The sequence below is a fragment of the Oryza brachyantha genome, chromosome 2 (genome assembly GCF_000231095.2).
Source record: "Oryza brachyantha chromosome 2, ObraRS2, whole genome shotgun sequence".
NCBI classification, from domain to species: domain Eukaryota; kingdom Viridiplantae; phylum Streptophyta; class Magnoliopsida; order Poales; family Poaceae; genus Oryza; species Oryza brachyantha.
Genome location: NC_023164.2, coordinates 3098542 through 3115158, shown reverse-complemented (window position 1 = coordinate 3115158; position 16617 = coordinate 3098542). Strand labels below are relative to the sequence as shown.

Sequence of the window (16617 nt, the reverse complement as noted above, 5' to 3'; positions counted from 1 at the left end):
TTCGAAGCAAACAGATCGATCGATGTGGCACCTGCGTCGTCGTCACTGTCAGGCACCCTGGTGAACAGTGATTGATACAATTTGGGGGGTGTTTAGCTGGTAAATAAAAATTTTGGTTGTCATGACGTTTTGATCGGACGTGGACGTCGGAAGGAGTTTTTGATAAAAAACGATTTTCACGGTTCGTTTAGAAACCGTGAGATGAATCTTTTGAGCCTAATTAATCCGTCATTAGCGTATGCGGGTTACTGTAGCACTTGTGGCTAATCATAGACTTATTAGGCTCAAAAGATTCGTCTCATGATGTCTCACATAGTTGTGTAATTAGTTTTTCGTTTCATCTATGTTTAATATTATGTTTAGATATCAAAGATTTGATATGATGTTTTTATTGGAAAATTTTTAGAAACTAAACTAGGCCCGAGAGTGATGATACAGTACACAGATATTATCATTCGCTGGTCCATGTTTAACTCTACGTAGCTTTCACTTTTCAGCTGTTAGCGTCTCTGCACACGAGGTGTTGTGGCCGGTCGGGCGTTAGGGTTAATCACACGCTTAATCTGCATTGTCAGCCACATAGCATGCCTAAAATCAAGTGATACCATCAGTTTATTTTGTGATCCAACCCTCCATTATATATTTTCATGAAAATAATATCCACATTTGTTTCATCTAGCACAAAATCAAAGTTTGGTAGGGTAGAGAACCAAATCAGTACTAGGTCACCGTTAATGCCTTCCATAATCTCAATGAAAACAGCGATTCAGATAGCATCAGCTGAGACGATGGAACTCGATTGCCATAACAACTGGATTAGTTGATTTTACATCACAACAACGAGGATGGCCATGCGGCTTTCCTAGTGATTTTACATGCTCTTGGGCTCTTGACACACCCAGTTTCAGCAAAAATAACTAGCCTTTGAGACCAGCTGATCTCAATTCTCAAGCTCTAAGCATCAAGTCCAAATGGCCCAGAGCTAACAAACTCTGCAAGCGTGAAGTTTAACAGAAACCTCAAGGTTATATTGGAAAAGAAACACCAGAAGAGGACTTGTCAATTGTCATGTGATCGGTTACTTTCACTTTCTTCTTGATGCGACCTCTGCCGCCCATGCCTTTCCAACGTCCGTCTGAAATTTCCCTGCAACAGAATACCGAAAATAGGTTAAATGGTCAAATTATTGTTATGGAAAAAAGTTGGAAAGTAAGAGCAAGTACAAGAAACTGTGAGAACGGTTTTGGGTGTTACGTCGGACGTTTGACCGGATGTCAGAATGGTTTTCGGACACGAATAAAAAAATGAATTTTATACCTCGCCAAACCACGAGACAAATCTTTTGAGCCTAATTTATCCGTCATTAGCATATATGGGTTACTGTAGCACTTATGGCTAATTATGAACTAATTAGGCTCAAAAGATTTGTCTCCCGATTTCTCCTCTAATTATGCAATTAGTTATTTTTTTCATCTATGTTCAATGCCTATTTAGGTGTCCACAGATTCGATGTAATGTTTTGGAGGGAAAAATTTGGGAACTAAACAGGCCCATAGTAATTCATGAGAAAAAAAACACCTTAGGGCACGCTACTCTGGAGTATCAAACAACAACCACTGCAAGCATGTAGTGATATATTCTGAACAAGATAGTTTTGCAGGGTTCACTCGAGTATACTGAATGCTCATGCAAGCTAAATAACAGAATTTGAGAAAGAGAAAACCCGAACATATCATACCTGCTGTTGACTGGAAAAACTCTTCTAGGTCCAGCCCTTGCTCTGCAAAATTTCAGATAGATAGGCATTACTGATGCTGTGAAACCCGTTAATGTCAATAAAGGTGCACAAATGCACAATAAAGATCTGACTTCTGGGTGCCTATCACTTTGTGCACTATGTAGAGTATGCTAAGGTTCAACAAAGCAACGATACAAAAGATATACAATAACTGATCTATCCTTCCGTGACCATTGTATCTCAACAAGAATATCTGAGAAATGTATTTAATAACATTGTATTTCATAGCTATTGTACATAGGAAAAAAGATTATTCTAGATATATTGAAATATTCAAAAAGCAAATATGAGCTTACCCTTTTCATACTCCAGTGCTTGAAGAATCATCTCAACCTGAAAACAGAACAGAAAGAAGAAACAAATCTTATTTCTATGTTTAAGGAAAACATTAGATCCAATGTCAAGTCCCTTGAGGGATTTACTCAATTGTCACTAGCACCCAACTAAGTTAAGAATATTTTAAACTGTGACATTGCTTCTGACACCTGATAGCACTGATAGCCTGGAACAGATGATGCCAATCATGTGAGTATTTCTCCTTGTCTCCTTAAATAACTTGTCTTGGGTGATCATTTGGCTTTTTTACTTAAAAAACTAAACGACATATTTGCAGAAAGAATAATAATTTGTGAATAAAACTTTTATATACATGTTCTTAGCGATCTAAAAGCCAAGATTGAAAAATAAACTACGATGAAAAAAAAAATCTCAAAATCAACTTCAAATTTAAGGCTAAAAATTTAAATTTCGGCTTATAAGCATAAGCAGAAACGAAAAGATGGGGGTGTAAAGAAAGAGTGAAGACATGTGTCACCAAACTAGCAGTTGATAGTGCAAGTGAAGGGAAGTGACATGCAGGGGTTGGTAATCCCCAAGGGGCACTTATTAGACATCTATAACAGCAAGGAGGATAAAATAATTACATATCTGGACAAAAAACTGTACCTTGTCAAAATCTTTCACAACCTTTGCTTCCAAAGTGGCATTCTGTTCATATTCCATCCAAAGTTCACGGATTTCTTCAGCTGAATAAAATGACACAGACAATGCCTATCAAATCAAATGTTGAAGGACAAAGAGCAACACTATATGTCCATTACTCTTCATTCAGTCCTTTACAACATACATTTTACTATCTTGCTCCCAGCAAGAGCAAGTTCTCCAAATGGCAGTTGCTCTTGGTATCAAAGTGTTTCGTAAGGTACGTAACTATGGGTGATCTCTGATTGTCCAATAACTTAAGCATCAAGTTCCAGAGTGTGAGAACAGAACCTATTTAGTGGATCTGTAGGTCCTGAACTATTTTCCTGATGGCAAAAATAAGAAATTCCCTGACGATAAGCTCGATTGGTTGTTAAAGGATGATGTGTTCAAGCCTAACAATACATTTGAGTTGGGATCAATACTTTTAGCATTTAATACAATGCGGCATTTTGAATAGATATATACATCCATATTTTGTTCTATCTGGTCTTCTCGCTGGGCTTCCAAACACAGTACAGAATAAGGCATTAAGCGGAACTTTCATATCAGCTTGATGGCAACTTTAGCCTATTATTTACACTTTGCAGTCACCAAGAAGCTTGGAGCAATTTATGATAGCATCGCAGTTACTTTAAATAAACACATCTGGTAGATATAAGTAAATTATGTCAATGGAATTGAAGCAGACTACTCGTAAGGCAAATAATGTTAATGTGTTGGTTTTGTATGCTGTGTAATTACCTCTTGAACCACCACCAAGCAAACTGCACATATGATCCAATGCTTCTTTCTCTCTGCGGCTCTTCTCTTCCTTCGGCACACCATCTGAAGGGGTGATGTCACCAACAATAGCTGGAGAACAGCGGAAAACAAAGTTTAAGCAAGAAAACAAACCCAACAGCTTTACATCCAATCCTTACCAAAGTTTTTGGGAATAAAGAAAATAAATATTAGTGCCATTAGACTTGCATATAACATGGAAAATGCACATGCAGCTACGACAAAGTTTGTGCAAATACACAAGAGAGTCATGGCCCATGGCGCTGAAACTAGCAAAACTAGAAAATGTCAAAATATGTTTTCACAAATCTATCACATGTTACATAAATTTCAATTGCCATCAAGTAACTATGCAGGCAACACATCATCACCCTACCAAATTTATGTAAGGCATAATAGAAATAAGCACAGCAGTATTAGCACTTAAATGCTACATCCTACTCCTCCAAATGTATAAACCGAATCCCCATTTCAGCACAATTCATGGATCGTGGAGAAACGGCATCCCATATTGCGCATAAATCACATCCCCATTTCTAACACGATTCACCGACGCACATCTCACATATCCCATTGAAGCAAACATAGATGCTTCAGGGATAGATACCTTCGGCTATGTCGTGCACGATCGCCATCTTGACGCACCTGCAATACAGAAGAAAAAACAATGAAACCCGCTACAGTTATTACAAAATACATGACGCTAGAAGCAAAAAAAAAAAAAAAAAAGAGGAGATGGCACGAACAGGCGGCGCACCTGTCGCGGTTGACGCCGGGCAGGTCGGCGGCGACGAGCGCCATGACGCCCATGCGGTACATGTGGTCGGCGACGGACTCGGGCCCCTGCACCCCGCGCCTCACCCACCCGGCCCTCTTCGTCGTCTGCGCACCCACCCACCAGCAAAACAACAGCGTCACAAGCATACATAGAGGCAGATGGCGAGAGAGAGAGAGAGAGAGGGAAGCGGCGGCGGTGGCGCGTCACCTTGAGGCGGTAGCAGAGCGTGAGGAAGTCGATGGCGGAGGAGGCGGAGGCCGGAGCCGGGGGAGCGGGGGAGGAGGGGGAGGAGGAGGACGACATGGAGGCGGCGAGGCGGTGGTGGTGGTGGCGGCGGAGGAGGGGGAGGGGGGATTTGGCGGCGGCGGCGGCGAGGAGGGAAGAGAGAGGAAGGGCGCGGGTCCCACCCATGGGTGGCGTATTTGTTTTAGAGGGGGAGGGAGCGTGAGGTCCGCGAATGGCGGAGCGGCGGTGGTGGTGGTGGCCGCCCGCGGCGAGAGGTCCCCATGGATTCACGCTTCGATGCCCAAACGGGCCTGGGCCCGTGCCATCACGGCCCACGCATGGCACGCCCTACACGGGCATGGCCCGTTTCCCAATCATTTCTTGCGTTTTTTTTTTCTCATTTTCCCCACGTTTTTTCTCCATTTCCCTGTATTTTTTTATCACTTATCCGCACCTCCGGTTTTACCCATTTTTTCCCTACGTTGGTTGTATTTTCTTCCGTTTTTCAGATTTATTAAAATTTTCCTCTCTGATTTTACTCATTTTTCTCTCTGATTTTACTCATTTTCCCTATAATTAGCACGGGCGTTGTCGTCGTATGCCATTGGTGGATACGGTGTTAAGGATGAGTGGGCGGACCGGGGCCGTGAGGAGTTCGACCAGGACTCCGGCAACGGAGGTTAGGTGCCATTGTTATAGGAATGAATAACTACTATATTCAAGTTATCAGGTATACGTTGAAATACCACATACTATCTCATCAGCTTTGCACGATGATCTGCGTGACTTATAGTCGGACGCAATTGTATCGGGACGTGTCTTTCCCTTAGTCTTGTCCATGTCATGATTTATAAACGAGATTTGGCAGGATAATGCTTGAGTCCTACTATGAGAAAGAAGGATTCAACAATATAAATAAAAAACCCAAGGTAGGCAACACGGCATAAGAAATACACAAGGCACCAAAATTCAAAATCGAGGAGCACCTACCTACAAAAAGTCAAACATACTTGTATCGATTGTATTAGGGCTATTATCCAATATCAGGAGGACATAACCAATATACAGATCTTTGTATTCTTTCCTGTGGATTTACTCTCAGCACACATTGGTACCAACCGAATTGTATGCTCTTAAATATCATACTATGCTAACCAAATTTTTAACATAAAATTTTTTAGTCTTGATTGTTGGATTTCACTCTCATTTAATTTTTCCCACCTATCGAATACGCAGAGTCGTGGAATATTGCAACTTGCAACATTTGAGATACACACTATGGATTACTTGGGAGCACTGTACAGGGTATATTATTGGACTATGTAGACAAAAGGAGATTGCATATATAGCAGAAAAAATAATAGAAAACATCTTAGATTTCTATAAAATTAAATCATTTTGAGAAAATAGTAGTTTTCCGGATGGAACCAATTTAATTATCAAATGTTTGTTTCAAGAAAATTCAAACTCCGTTCACGAGTAAGCTGTACTGTAATGATGCATGCATATCCAGTGATACAAATCATAGTGCTACATGCATGTACCATTAACAGGTAAACCAGATAGCCTTCAACATATTTTCCATTTTAGCCATGTGGTTGATCAATGATCATAAACACCAAATTGCACTACGAGGATACACTACTAATTAATTTGGACACAACAAATAGTAGGTAAACTACATTTATAATTGAGTAATATGCCAATGTTTTATGAAAACTACACACTCATCACAACTAAAATCTTTGGCATTGCTCAATGTTATGTCAAGAACCTCCTAACAAGATAGAAACATCTGGACTAGTTTTTTTTCCAAACTTGGCTTGCTCTTGCACTTTGCTATTCTAGTTGTTGGCATGCCATTGCTCCCTTTATCTCTGCAAATAACATGTGGAACCAGACATAGGCTATGAATCTTAAGTAAATCTATTACTCTGTGAGAAAGTTCAATTTTAAGAGAACTATACAATTACCCTTTTCTCTAAGCCGTTGAACCTCATCTTGGCTATCATGGAGCCTACAAAGGAAGATCATTACAACAAAAAAAAACTTTATAAACAAATAAGCTACTTCAACTTCAAACTAGAGAGCTACTCCCACGTCCCTAAATATTTAACGCAGCTGATTTTTTTATACACATTTGACAATTCGTCTTATTCATTTTTTAAAAAAATATGTAAAGCTATATATGCATATATAAAAGTATATTTAACAATAAATAAAATGATATAAAAATAATTAATAATTATGTAAATTTTTTGAATAAGATGAATAGTCAAACATATATAAAAAAGTAAACGGTGTCAAACATTTATGGACGGAAAGAGTACGTGTTTAGATGGTGAAAGATGTTTCAACTAGCGAGTGGAGAAAATAGCGTGCGTACATTCGCTCCAAACTAGCAATTTGTTCTAGTAATTCCTTTTCTCTTGGTGTAGCCGCCTCCATCTGCCACATAAGAATATTACATGTACTTACTTTTAAAACAAAATGTTCCTCTCAATTCTTAACAACATAGTTGCACATGTATTGGTACATATGCCTACCCTATAATGCAATGCTTAACTATATTGAGAATAGATATGTTTAAGTTACAAACCAAAAATGTAGTTAATCATAAGAACTGAATAAAACAAAACTAAAGATTATGACATTGAATAACTTGAGAAGTGTGCATGAAAGAAGACAGGATACTTGATAGTATTTTTCAACTATGGGAATATACTCTATAAAAAAAATTGAAACTCTAAGAGAAATGAAATTAAACATTATTGCTAACAAAAATTTATAATTATGAGATAAGCTAATTCTGAGGAGTACCATAGTAGATAATGTTGTTTCTTAAACAAATGGAAAACTTAGATTTATAAGCAGTGAAAACATCATGCAGTGAACACATCATAAATGATGTGCTATATAAACTTGATTAGATATAGGAATACTACCTTCTCAACCTCAGCACCTTCCACTGTTACTTTAAAACGACCTTTTTGAATGGCTGATTTGAGATATTCATCAAAATCCGCGCAATTGGAGACTGCAAAAGATAAATCATTCGTACCTTGCTTTAATAAGTGCAAATTAATCCAATTATCATAATATATTTAAAAGGCAAAAATTAAAATGTGTAGAACAATAAGAATAAACAGATATGTATGATAATAAATAATTACAAAAGAAAAACCTAGTTTAAAAGCTATTACTATGCATATCAACATCATGTTTTTATTTCGGGTCAAGAACTACAAAAAACATGCCTGCTCTTGTGATTTGCTTAGCTGGGGATTTGGATCGAAGTTGAAATGACTCGTGGCGCACGAAACCATTAGGGTTTCCTCTATTCTCAAGTTGTTTCACACTGACAAAAACAACTAAGTTAGATATAATGTATTAAGCCTTTATATGTATGTGATTAGATCTTAATCTCATAGAAGCATTTCTAGATAAATCACGTCTAACCAAAATGGTAATACCTCCGTTTCATAATGTAAGATATTTAACTTTTTTGGTTACAACGTTTGACCATTTATTTTATTTAAAAGTTTAGTACAAATATAAAAAATAACAAGTCATGCTTAAAGTTTTTTTGATAATAAAGTAAGTCATAAGCAAAATAAATAATATTTCTACAATTTTTTGAATAAAACGAATGGTCAAATATTACAAACAAAAAAGTCAAACATCTTACATTATAAAATGGAGGGAGTAAACTTATTCGCAATATAAGTAGAGTGCAATGACATAATAAAACAGTCATTAATAGACAAACTACCAAACAATACATTTCTATGAGAGTTGCTCCATCAATAATATAAGAAACTTAGAAAAAAAAGATTAGGTGGCACTAAACTTGAGCATTATTGTTGAAGAACCAATATGTGCACCATCTATTATTGTGAAATGATCCGCATAACTTTTTTGAAAATGATTATTGTATAAAGAAAAAAAAACAGTATGCAAGAAAAATCAAAGCCATTATGAACCTTTGAAGTACAGGTGTCGTGTCTACTGAGTTTTGATTTCTTGTACTTCCATTGCTTTCGTTCTGAAAATGTAACTTTGTTTCAAAAATATATTAGCAGAGTCACTAAATAAATTAAAATCAACTAAATCTCAAGAATAGAATTACCTTTTCAATTTCATCCTTAGACAAATTTTGTGCTTGAACATCTTGTATAGGGGCACTTTCACAAATAGTGTCAAGTTCAAAAAGAAAACGCAAATAGTCATCTTCACAGCTAGCATTCTCGTCCGGGTACTAAACATTGTTCAAAAAATATATATAATTAACCATTAAAAAGTTGCTAAAATGTTTACAAAATATTATACTCATACCAATGCAGCTTGTGCCTTTAATGCTTCTATATCAAAGTTCCACTCACTAACTCCTCTCATATACTCATCCTGTACATCAAAAAAGTGTTCATCGAGTGAATCAATAGTTTAAGTTTCTAGATAATATATATGTTGGTAATCATAATAAAAAACCATATAACAGCATGCTTTCGGAAAATTAGTCTTAAAAACAATTTAGTTGCAGGCATTAGGTCTATTAGCAAAATGCAACTTATAGGTGTGAACAAATATAGTTATTGCACCAGTAGATGAAAAGTAGACAAAATGCATTTGTTATACCAATGTTGTTAGTGTAAGAAAAATTGTAACATATATTTTTAGTACTAAAAAACCTGTGATGCCTTCTCTTTGATCTTATCAAGAGGTTTTTTCTCAGCCTGCAGCTTTGCTTCATTTTCCTACAAAAAATAACCGATATGTTTTTATATTGCTACAGGACAAAAATTTAACTATGATATGACGTGTAGATTTCATACCTTTATGCTTATCATTCGAGCGCCCAATGATGGCAACTTATTTAGCATGCATTTCAAAATATTTTCTTCAAACTTAACCTTTTTGAAAAATGGGAGTTGTAACAAATTTTGTGCGGTTGGCCTTTTTGATGGATCTTTTATTAAACAAGTGGCAATCATTTGTTTAAAGGACTGTAACAAAAAAAAGGTAAAAATAAGTTAATATAGTTAAAGATGTATGTATTGAGCCACCATGTAATGATTTATAAACCTTTGAAAACTTCTTATCCTTCGTGTTGTGAAGTGATGGAGGAGCATGTTGCAACGTCAGGAGAAACACCTATACAATATGGGATAAAAGCCATTAGGTTATCATGCCACGATGAAAAAAATAAAGTTAGAATATACAAATACTACTTCCGTCCCTAAATGTTTGATGCCGTTGATTTTTTTTATAAATGTTTGACTGATTGTCTTATTTAATTTTTTTTGTCAAATATGTAAAGGTATATATATATACATAAAAGTATATTTAACAATAAATGAAATGATATAAAAATAATTAATAATTATGTAAATTTTTTGAATAAAAGTCAAACGTGTATAAAAAGTCAATGGCATCAAATATTTAAGTAATGAGAGAGCAATACCTTTGCTGGAGGTTGAGTAGAAAAAGGTGCATGACCATGAGCTAATTCAAGTGCAGTTATCCCAAAAGACCATATGTCTGCCCTACAATTGACTTTTGTTTTATTCAAAAATATAAACATAAAACACACATCCTTATTTGAAAGATGACAAGTCAATAACCAAAATATAAGTACTTGATATCATATTCCTTTTGCTCCATGACTTCAGGTGCCATCCTAAAGGAAGAAATAAAATGAACAGTATATTAGAAGTAAAAAAAATAAATGTCTTGGGTAGTTTAAGATTCACATGTGATTATTTTATATATTTAGAAATTACCAGCAAGGAGTCCCCACGAGAGTCTTTCTTTTACCATGTCTATTAATCATTGGATCATAAAGACTAGCCGAGGCCCCAAAATCAGCAAGTTTCACTCCTTTATGTTCATCAAGGAGTATATTGCCAGCCTATGTTCGCATATGAAGTATATATTGTGTTACCATGGCACATATTGGTCTTATAAACTATTTCTCTTGTTTCATAACGTAAGATGTTTGACTTTTTTCTTGCATGATCGTTTGTCTTATTCGAAAAAATATGAAAATATCATTTATTTTGCATATGACTTACTTTATTATCAAAAGAACATTAAGCACGACTTATCATTTTTTATATTTATACAAAATTTTTGAATAAGACGAATGATCAAACGTTGCAACAAAAAAGTCAAACATCTTATATTATGTAAACGGAGGTAGTATTAACTAATAAAGTATTTATCTAACTATGTATGTAAACATCCATACCTTTACATCACGATGTACAAGTGCATAGCGATGGAGGTATGCTAATCCTTCTAATGTTTCACGTAGAACAAATGCTATAAACTTTTCGTCAAACCCTTTTGGATATGAAGATTTCATCAAGTGAAAGCATGAACCACCAGCCATATAAGGCATAACAATCCATAAGGTTTCACCTTCTGTGAAGGAACAATATGCACCAAGAAGATTATCATGGTCAATTGTGCTCATGGTTTTAACTTCCTCTGAGGCATGGATCTGCACAAGATAAAGAACAATTAATATGGATCTTTCGATACTATGAACGGGTAATATGTTCACAAAATTCATGCTTGCCCACTATGCATCTAGGGGTATGGACTTTTGAGGCCATCTTTTCGCTTTTAGGGAAAAAGCGAAACATCATGTTTGGAAATGAAAAATAATTTCTAATTTGAATTTTTATATGTGTTCCTAGCGATCTAAAAACAAAGACTGAAAAATAAACTACAATGAGGAAAAACCCCAAATCATGAATTTAAGGTTTACTTAGACAAATTAAAGAGTTGTTTATATGGCTTACTTAGACAAATTGGATATTTCTACTTGTTCAAAAAAAAATCTTCATGTACATCATCGAGCTTGATATGTATCCATGCTAACACCACCATTTTTGAGAGAGAGAGAAGAGAGAGAGAGAAAGTATGATGCACGTAGCAATGCGGCCAATTTAGTGATACTCATATTAGCTAAATGCTAGTGAGTTTGTTAAGGCTAAAAGAAAACAACAATAATATTGATTAAAGTAAATAAAAACATAGTTATCATGAAATAAGTTTCCACACATTCTTGTTATAGAGAATACACATCTTAGTTAATTTTATACGTGACTATCCACTTTGATTTAGCTATTAAGTATTGTTAGAGCACCTCCAATGCAGGATGCTTAGTAAGGTGCTTAACAACATAATTAAGTTAAGCACTATATGAGTATTCATATAGTGCTTAGCTTCTCATATAGTGTTTAGCTTAATTATTTTGTTAAGTACCTCACTAAACATCTGCATTGGAGGTGCCCTTAGAAGTCTATGGGTTAATATATACACTACTACTGCTGAACCCTTAATAGATGATAGCCAAATAGGTGTCAGTTCCTGTAAAACCAGTACCTATTGACCGTTCCTCGTATCTGGAGGGTAAAAAAAAATGAGAATAGGTACCTAAGAAAATCCGACATCGATAGAATTGATGTGGGATTTTTAAAAGAACCTATTATAGCTGACAGTTTAATGTTGGTTTTTCAAATAACCGATATATTTAATATATTATAAGTGTTGGCCATTTAATTAAGAGAAAATCTAACAAATGTCATTAACAAACACTTAATTCTAAGAAATTTCATCGACGAGGGTGAGTTCTATAAAATATCATCATACAAATGAATTTATCTAAAAATACCATCGTCGTTAGGGTTTCCGTTATTTTTTCCCGTTAAGTGCTATGGCATGAACAATGTATTTAACGACAAAAATAGACGAAACTCTAACGACAATGACATTTCTCAGACAAATTTGTTTGTACAATGATATTTCTTAGAACTCGTATTCGTCGATGCCACTTAGACTTAGACGTTTGTTAATACATTTTTTAGATATTCTCTTTAATTAACCAAGACTCTTAAGAAACAAGCCAAGCCAATTAGGCGTGGGTGTCTTTTTCACCCCACCAAGACAATCTTATCCTCTCCTCTGCCTTATCCCCTCATCCTCGGCATCTTCGCGAGCTCTCTCTCACCTGCCGCCCCTCGCTTCTCTTCACGAGCTCACCCACCACCTGCACCAAGCACCATGGATCCCACCCCATGAGCAATGTCGCCATCATCCTACTGGTCTCAGCACATCCTCTCTCTCTAGTGAGCACACCTTCACTCTCTGCAATTTGTTGGCAAATTTTGAGGGTAGAGCTGAAATATCTCACTATGTTCTATATGTGTGCGCCTATTTGGAAGCACCCACCGATAGTGGAGCGGCCCCCTAAGGGACTGTAGTCGATGATCCATGGACCGAGGTGATGATGGTGGTGGGTGAAGAGGAGGGGGAGACCGCCAAAGAAGAGGGACACGGTGGTGGTGGCAATAATGGCAGGGCCCGTGGTTTTGGTGAAGCTGGTGAGGAGGACATGTGTTGCCTGCATCATCTGCTTTGATGTGGATGAGAAGATTGTTCGCTTCATCTGCTTTGATGGGGATTAGGAGGAGGTCTAATTCATCTATTTCATTTGCATTTTTTGTTGTCTTCGAATAATTACTGTTGCCAAAATATTTTCTTCGATGTTCTTGGAAACCTTTTAATCTTAGGGTATCTATTGTTATTGGATTGATGGTTGTGCTAATGAATTAATGTTTTTTGAGCCAAAATTTTGTATTGGTATAACTACATAAGTGCCGGTTCAATTTCTCCTTATAGGTATCGTTATTTTTCTGTCAGTTGTGAATCCTTCACCTATTTGGGATTCCCAACCGGCACCTACCGGGTTTTATGTAGTAGTGATAAAAAACTGCAATGGGGTATATGACTGCCACCACTGTTAGATGTTGTTTTAATGGAGTATAGATGTGAAGGTGTTCTAGAAACATTTATTCCTTGTTTTTTATGTTGTTGAATTTTGTATCCATGTTTGATCGATCATCTTATTTAAATTTTTTTGTGTAAATATGAAAAATACAAAAGTTATTCTTAAAATTAATTTAGTAATAAATCAAACCATAACAAAATAATTAATAATTATATAATTTTTTGAATAAGTAAATAGTCAAATGTAGGAAAAAAAATGGAGGGGGCAGTTGTTAAGTAAACATAAACCTAAGGCCTCCCCAAAATTGTTTATGGCTTAGGTGAAGTGGAAAACATCTCCCCACTTAGATTACACGACATAAAATTAACCTAGATAGAGCGAATCTTATAGTAACACTCAGCTACTTATAGCAATATAAACTTGTGGATTAATATAATTTGTTAGTTAAGTTTGCATATACTATATGATTCCAGATATATAGTTGGGACTAAAACCATGGGCATCTATGATCCATAGACGCTTCAGAGAATTGAACCACATCACGGCGGTAATCATCGCTCGGTTGGCATGGATGCATGCATGCATGCATGATGCATGGACGGAGGCGGATCGGGCGTACGTACCACGTCGGCCTCGGAGCGCTGCGCCATGTTCATCATCTTGATGGCGACGACCTCGCCGGCGAGCGGCAGGCAGCGGGCCCGGTGCACGACGGCCGTGGCGCCGTCCCCGATCGCCTCGAGCAGCTCGTAGTCCTCCGCCCGGATGGGGAACTCCCTCTTCGTCCTCGCCGCCGCCACCGCCCGCCGCTTCCCCTTCTCCATTGATTTGGATCAGTCCAGACCAATCGATCCACAGCCTAGCTAGCTATAGCTCATCCCGGCCATGGGGAGATCGATCGATCGACCGGCCGGCCCGACCGTCGTCAGGGAGCGATCGATCGGTCGATCTAAATCTAAAAAATCACGAATCGTGGCCTTTTTCGCGTGGGATTTGGGCGAGGTGGTGGCGATCGAGAAAGGGGATCAGGGGGAGGCGCGCACGGTGGTGGACGGAGGAAGGAAGGAAGGAGGAGGCGTCGCCGACGCCCGCGCGCATCAAGGACGAGAGATATTCATATGAGTTTTTTTACCACGTGCTCTGAGATATTAAAAATTTTAGTGCAAAATTATGATATCTTAATTAAGATATATTATATGAGTACCAAAATTTTATACTGAAGAATATAATATCTCAAGTTACTTTTTCAAAAATATTACAAAAGCTATATTCATATGCATAACGCTATGGTATGCATGGCTTGTTTTGATTCAAAAATTTAGAGTGCCATGTTTGAACGAAGATTTGGCTGATCGAAATTTTTTCTCTTGGCACCACTATTAATTAATTGGCAACAAAATTTTGTCCTATAAATTAATACGGGCAATGCACCACACGTTAATTTCTTTCATATCTCATTTCCCCTCGCTTTAATATGGATGGCATGAATGAGTTGGAGCTATCAACGGAAAGGAGCCGCTAGCTTTTAATATCCGGCTAATTTCCATAAAAAAAATGGGATTCACGGGCAACGAGAGATCAAAAGATCGCCGTCCAATTACATATTTCCCGTGACACGCACCGATCTGTACTACTGATCGATGGAGCTAGTGAGCTGATCTTGTGCTGGTGCACGCATGCCCTCCGTATTCTTCACCCAATTTCAGATGATCGGCTAGGTTTAATTGATGAGAAATTTTACGTTTCTCCATAAAGTACACGCAGTTAACGAATTTTAAGCAGAGGATAAATTCTAAGCGTAAATATCTGATAACTTCTGATACCTAATATCTCGAAGCTACCGAATTTTTATACTATATTTCTTGGTATTTCATTAAATGATAAAATTGTTCCTAATTAGTCATCAGCTTTGATGCATGTGTGTATATATACATGTACTGCGGCAACACGTCTAAAGTGAACTACAGCTCGTGGTCTTCACCAAGTAATGCCAGTGCATTAGTCATATAAGAAAAGTGTTTCCTGTGTGCATGAATCCGTTGTAGTCTAGCTGGTTAGGATACTCGGCTCTCACCCGAGAGACCCGGGTTCGAGTCCCGGCAACGGAAACTTTTTTGTCATTTGGCATCCCCCTCTTTGCAAGGTGGTTTTGTCTATGCTAACATGGCATCCATGTAATAAAGCACCAACATGGAGATAAGTAACAAAATGGATGCATATGTCATCATCCTTCTCTACTTTTTTTTCTTCTTTTTTTAAAAGAAAAAATGAGTAGGACTCATATATTAACCACTTAGGCCTTGTTCCAAAAAAATTTCCCAAAAACATCACATCGAATTTTTAGACACCTAAATAAAGCATTAAACATAGATAAACCAAAAAACTAATTGCACAGTTATGTAAGAAATCTTGAGACGAATCTTTTAAGCCTAATTAGTCCATGATTAGCCATAAGTGCTACAGTAACCAACATGTGCTAATGACTGATTAATTAGGCTCAAAAGATTCGTCTTGCGGTTTCTAGCCTAGCCGTGAAATTCGTTTTTTCATTCGTGTCCGAAACCCCTTCCGACATCCGGTCAAACATTTGACGTGACACTTCTTCCAAAATTTTTCTCAATCTAAACACTACCTTACGTTAGCTATATGTAGTAACTGAAAGGATGATATATACATAAAATATTAATAAGATGCTAACGATACTTTCAATAAAATATTATTACCGCGCGCACGGATAACGTACCAGCTTGACGCAGCTGGTTATTGACCCACGCTTTTGCACGCGAAGTCTTAGTTAATTTTTTTTTTGAATAAGAAGGTAGAAGAGGCTCTACCTTGTATCCATTTCAATAAAATGGGGTGGTGTTACAAGTTGAAGTACAGAAGGGGGAGGGTGGGGGGACGTACAGGGAAAGAAGAGTTTCCAGCTTCTTTCAGGTACATAAATAAAGTAACAAAAATTTAAAAGGAAGAAGAAAGCTTGCAAATTTTAGAGGTCCCGAACAGTCCATTGGTTCATCATCCTTCTGGTTGAGTTGTTTGCACGATGACTCCATAAGTCAATAGTTTCTTTTATCTGTCTCAGTGTTTCTGGTATGGTTTGTCTTTGCTGTTCAAACACTCTTTTGTTCCTCATTCTCCATAGCATGTATGCACATGCTACGAACCATATGGGTTCAATGCCTGTCTATCCATTATTTTGTTATATTATTCTATCCATAAAGTTGCATACCGACATTGATGTGTTGGCTTTTT

The 16617-nt window shown here is 37.0% G+C and overlaps 2 protein-coding genes and 1 non-coding gene across 4 annotated transcripts; 1 reads left to right on the top strand and 2 right to left on the bottom strand.

Annotated features, from left to right (window-relative positions):
• Nucleotides 1-781: 781 nt before the first annotated feature.
• LOC102710845 (5'-deoxynucleotidase HDDC2) lies at nucleotides 782-4800 on the bottom strand. Its single transcript, XM_006646902.2, has 8 exons — nucleotides 4548-4800; nucleotides 4320-4444; nucleotides 4170-4207; nucleotides 3524-3634; nucleotides 2744-2823; nucleotides 2095-2131; nucleotides 1739-1780; nucleotides 782-1146 (listed from the first exon to the last, which is right to left on the bottom strand). The coding sequence occupies exons 1-8, from the start codon at nucleotides 4749-4751 to the stop codon at nucleotides 1085-1087; spliced, it is 699 nt and encodes a 232-aa protein (XP_006646965.2). The 5' UTR covers nucleotides 4752-4800; the 3' UTR covers nucleotides 782-1084.
• Nucleotides 4801-6130: 1330 nt separating this feature from the next.
• Nucleotides 6131-14422, bottom strand: LOC102701891 (serine/threonine-protein kinase BLUS1-like). Of its 2 annotated transcripts, none has more exons than XM_015834182.2 (16): nucleotides 13986-14422; nucleotides 10813-11067; nucleotides 10346-10473; nucleotides 10201-10242; nucleotides 10027-10108; nucleotides 9648-9716; nucleotides 9398-9568; nucleotides 9254-9319; nucleotides 8901-8969; nucleotides 8695-8823; nucleotides 8549-8622; nucleotides 7823-7923; nucleotides 7511-7602; nucleotides 6952-7013; nucleotides 6539-6582; nucleotides 6131-6442 (listed from the first exon to the last, which is right to left on the bottom strand). In XM_015834182.2, exons 1-16 carry the CDS (start codon nucleotides 14184-14186, stop codon nucleotides 6405-6407), a joined length of 1623 nt encoding a protein of 540 aa, XP_015689668.2. In that variant the 5' UTR covers nucleotides 14187-14422; the 3' UTR covers nucleotides 6131-6404. The 2 variants fall into 2 exon arrangements, with proteins under 2 accessions (XP_015689668.2, XP_015689669.2); XM_015834183.2 differs by having other exon boundaries at nucleotides 8549-8610.
• Nucleotides 14423-15397: 975 nt separating this feature from the next.
• TRNAE-CUC lies at nucleotides 15398-15470 on the top strand. Its single transcript has one exon. It is a non-coding gene; the product is annotated as a tRNA-Glu (tRNA).
• Nucleotides 15471-16617: the final 1147 nt, after the last annotated feature.

Bases quoted from the DNA above. Each gene is read 5' to 3' on its own strand.
- LOC102701891 (XM_015834182.2), bottom strand. From the start codon at position 14,186: ATGGAGAAGGGGAAGCGGCGGGCGGTGGCGGCGGCGAGGACGAAGAGG. The intron at 8,824-8,900 runs GTATGAGTATAA...AACAATGTTTAG, and splicing joins TAAAGGCACAAGCTGCATTG to TACCCGGACGAGAATGCTAG. The intron at 8,623-8,694 runs GTAATTCTATTC...TTTGAAACAAAG, and splicing joins CTAAGGATGAAATTGAAAAG to TTACATTTTCAGAACGAAAG.
- LOC102710845 (XM_006646902.2), bottom strand. From the start codon at position 4,751: ATGGGTGGGACCCGCGCCCTTCCTCTCTCTTCCCTCCTCGCCGCCGCC. The intron at 4,208-4,319 runs GTGCGCCGCCTG...TCTGTATTGCAG, and splicing joins CCCGGCGTCAACCGCGACAG to GTGCGTCAAGATGGCGATCG. The intron at 2,824-3,523 runs GTAATTACACAG...CATTTTATTCAG, and splicing joins GCTTGGTGGTGGTTCAAGAG to CTGAAGAAATCCGTGAACTT.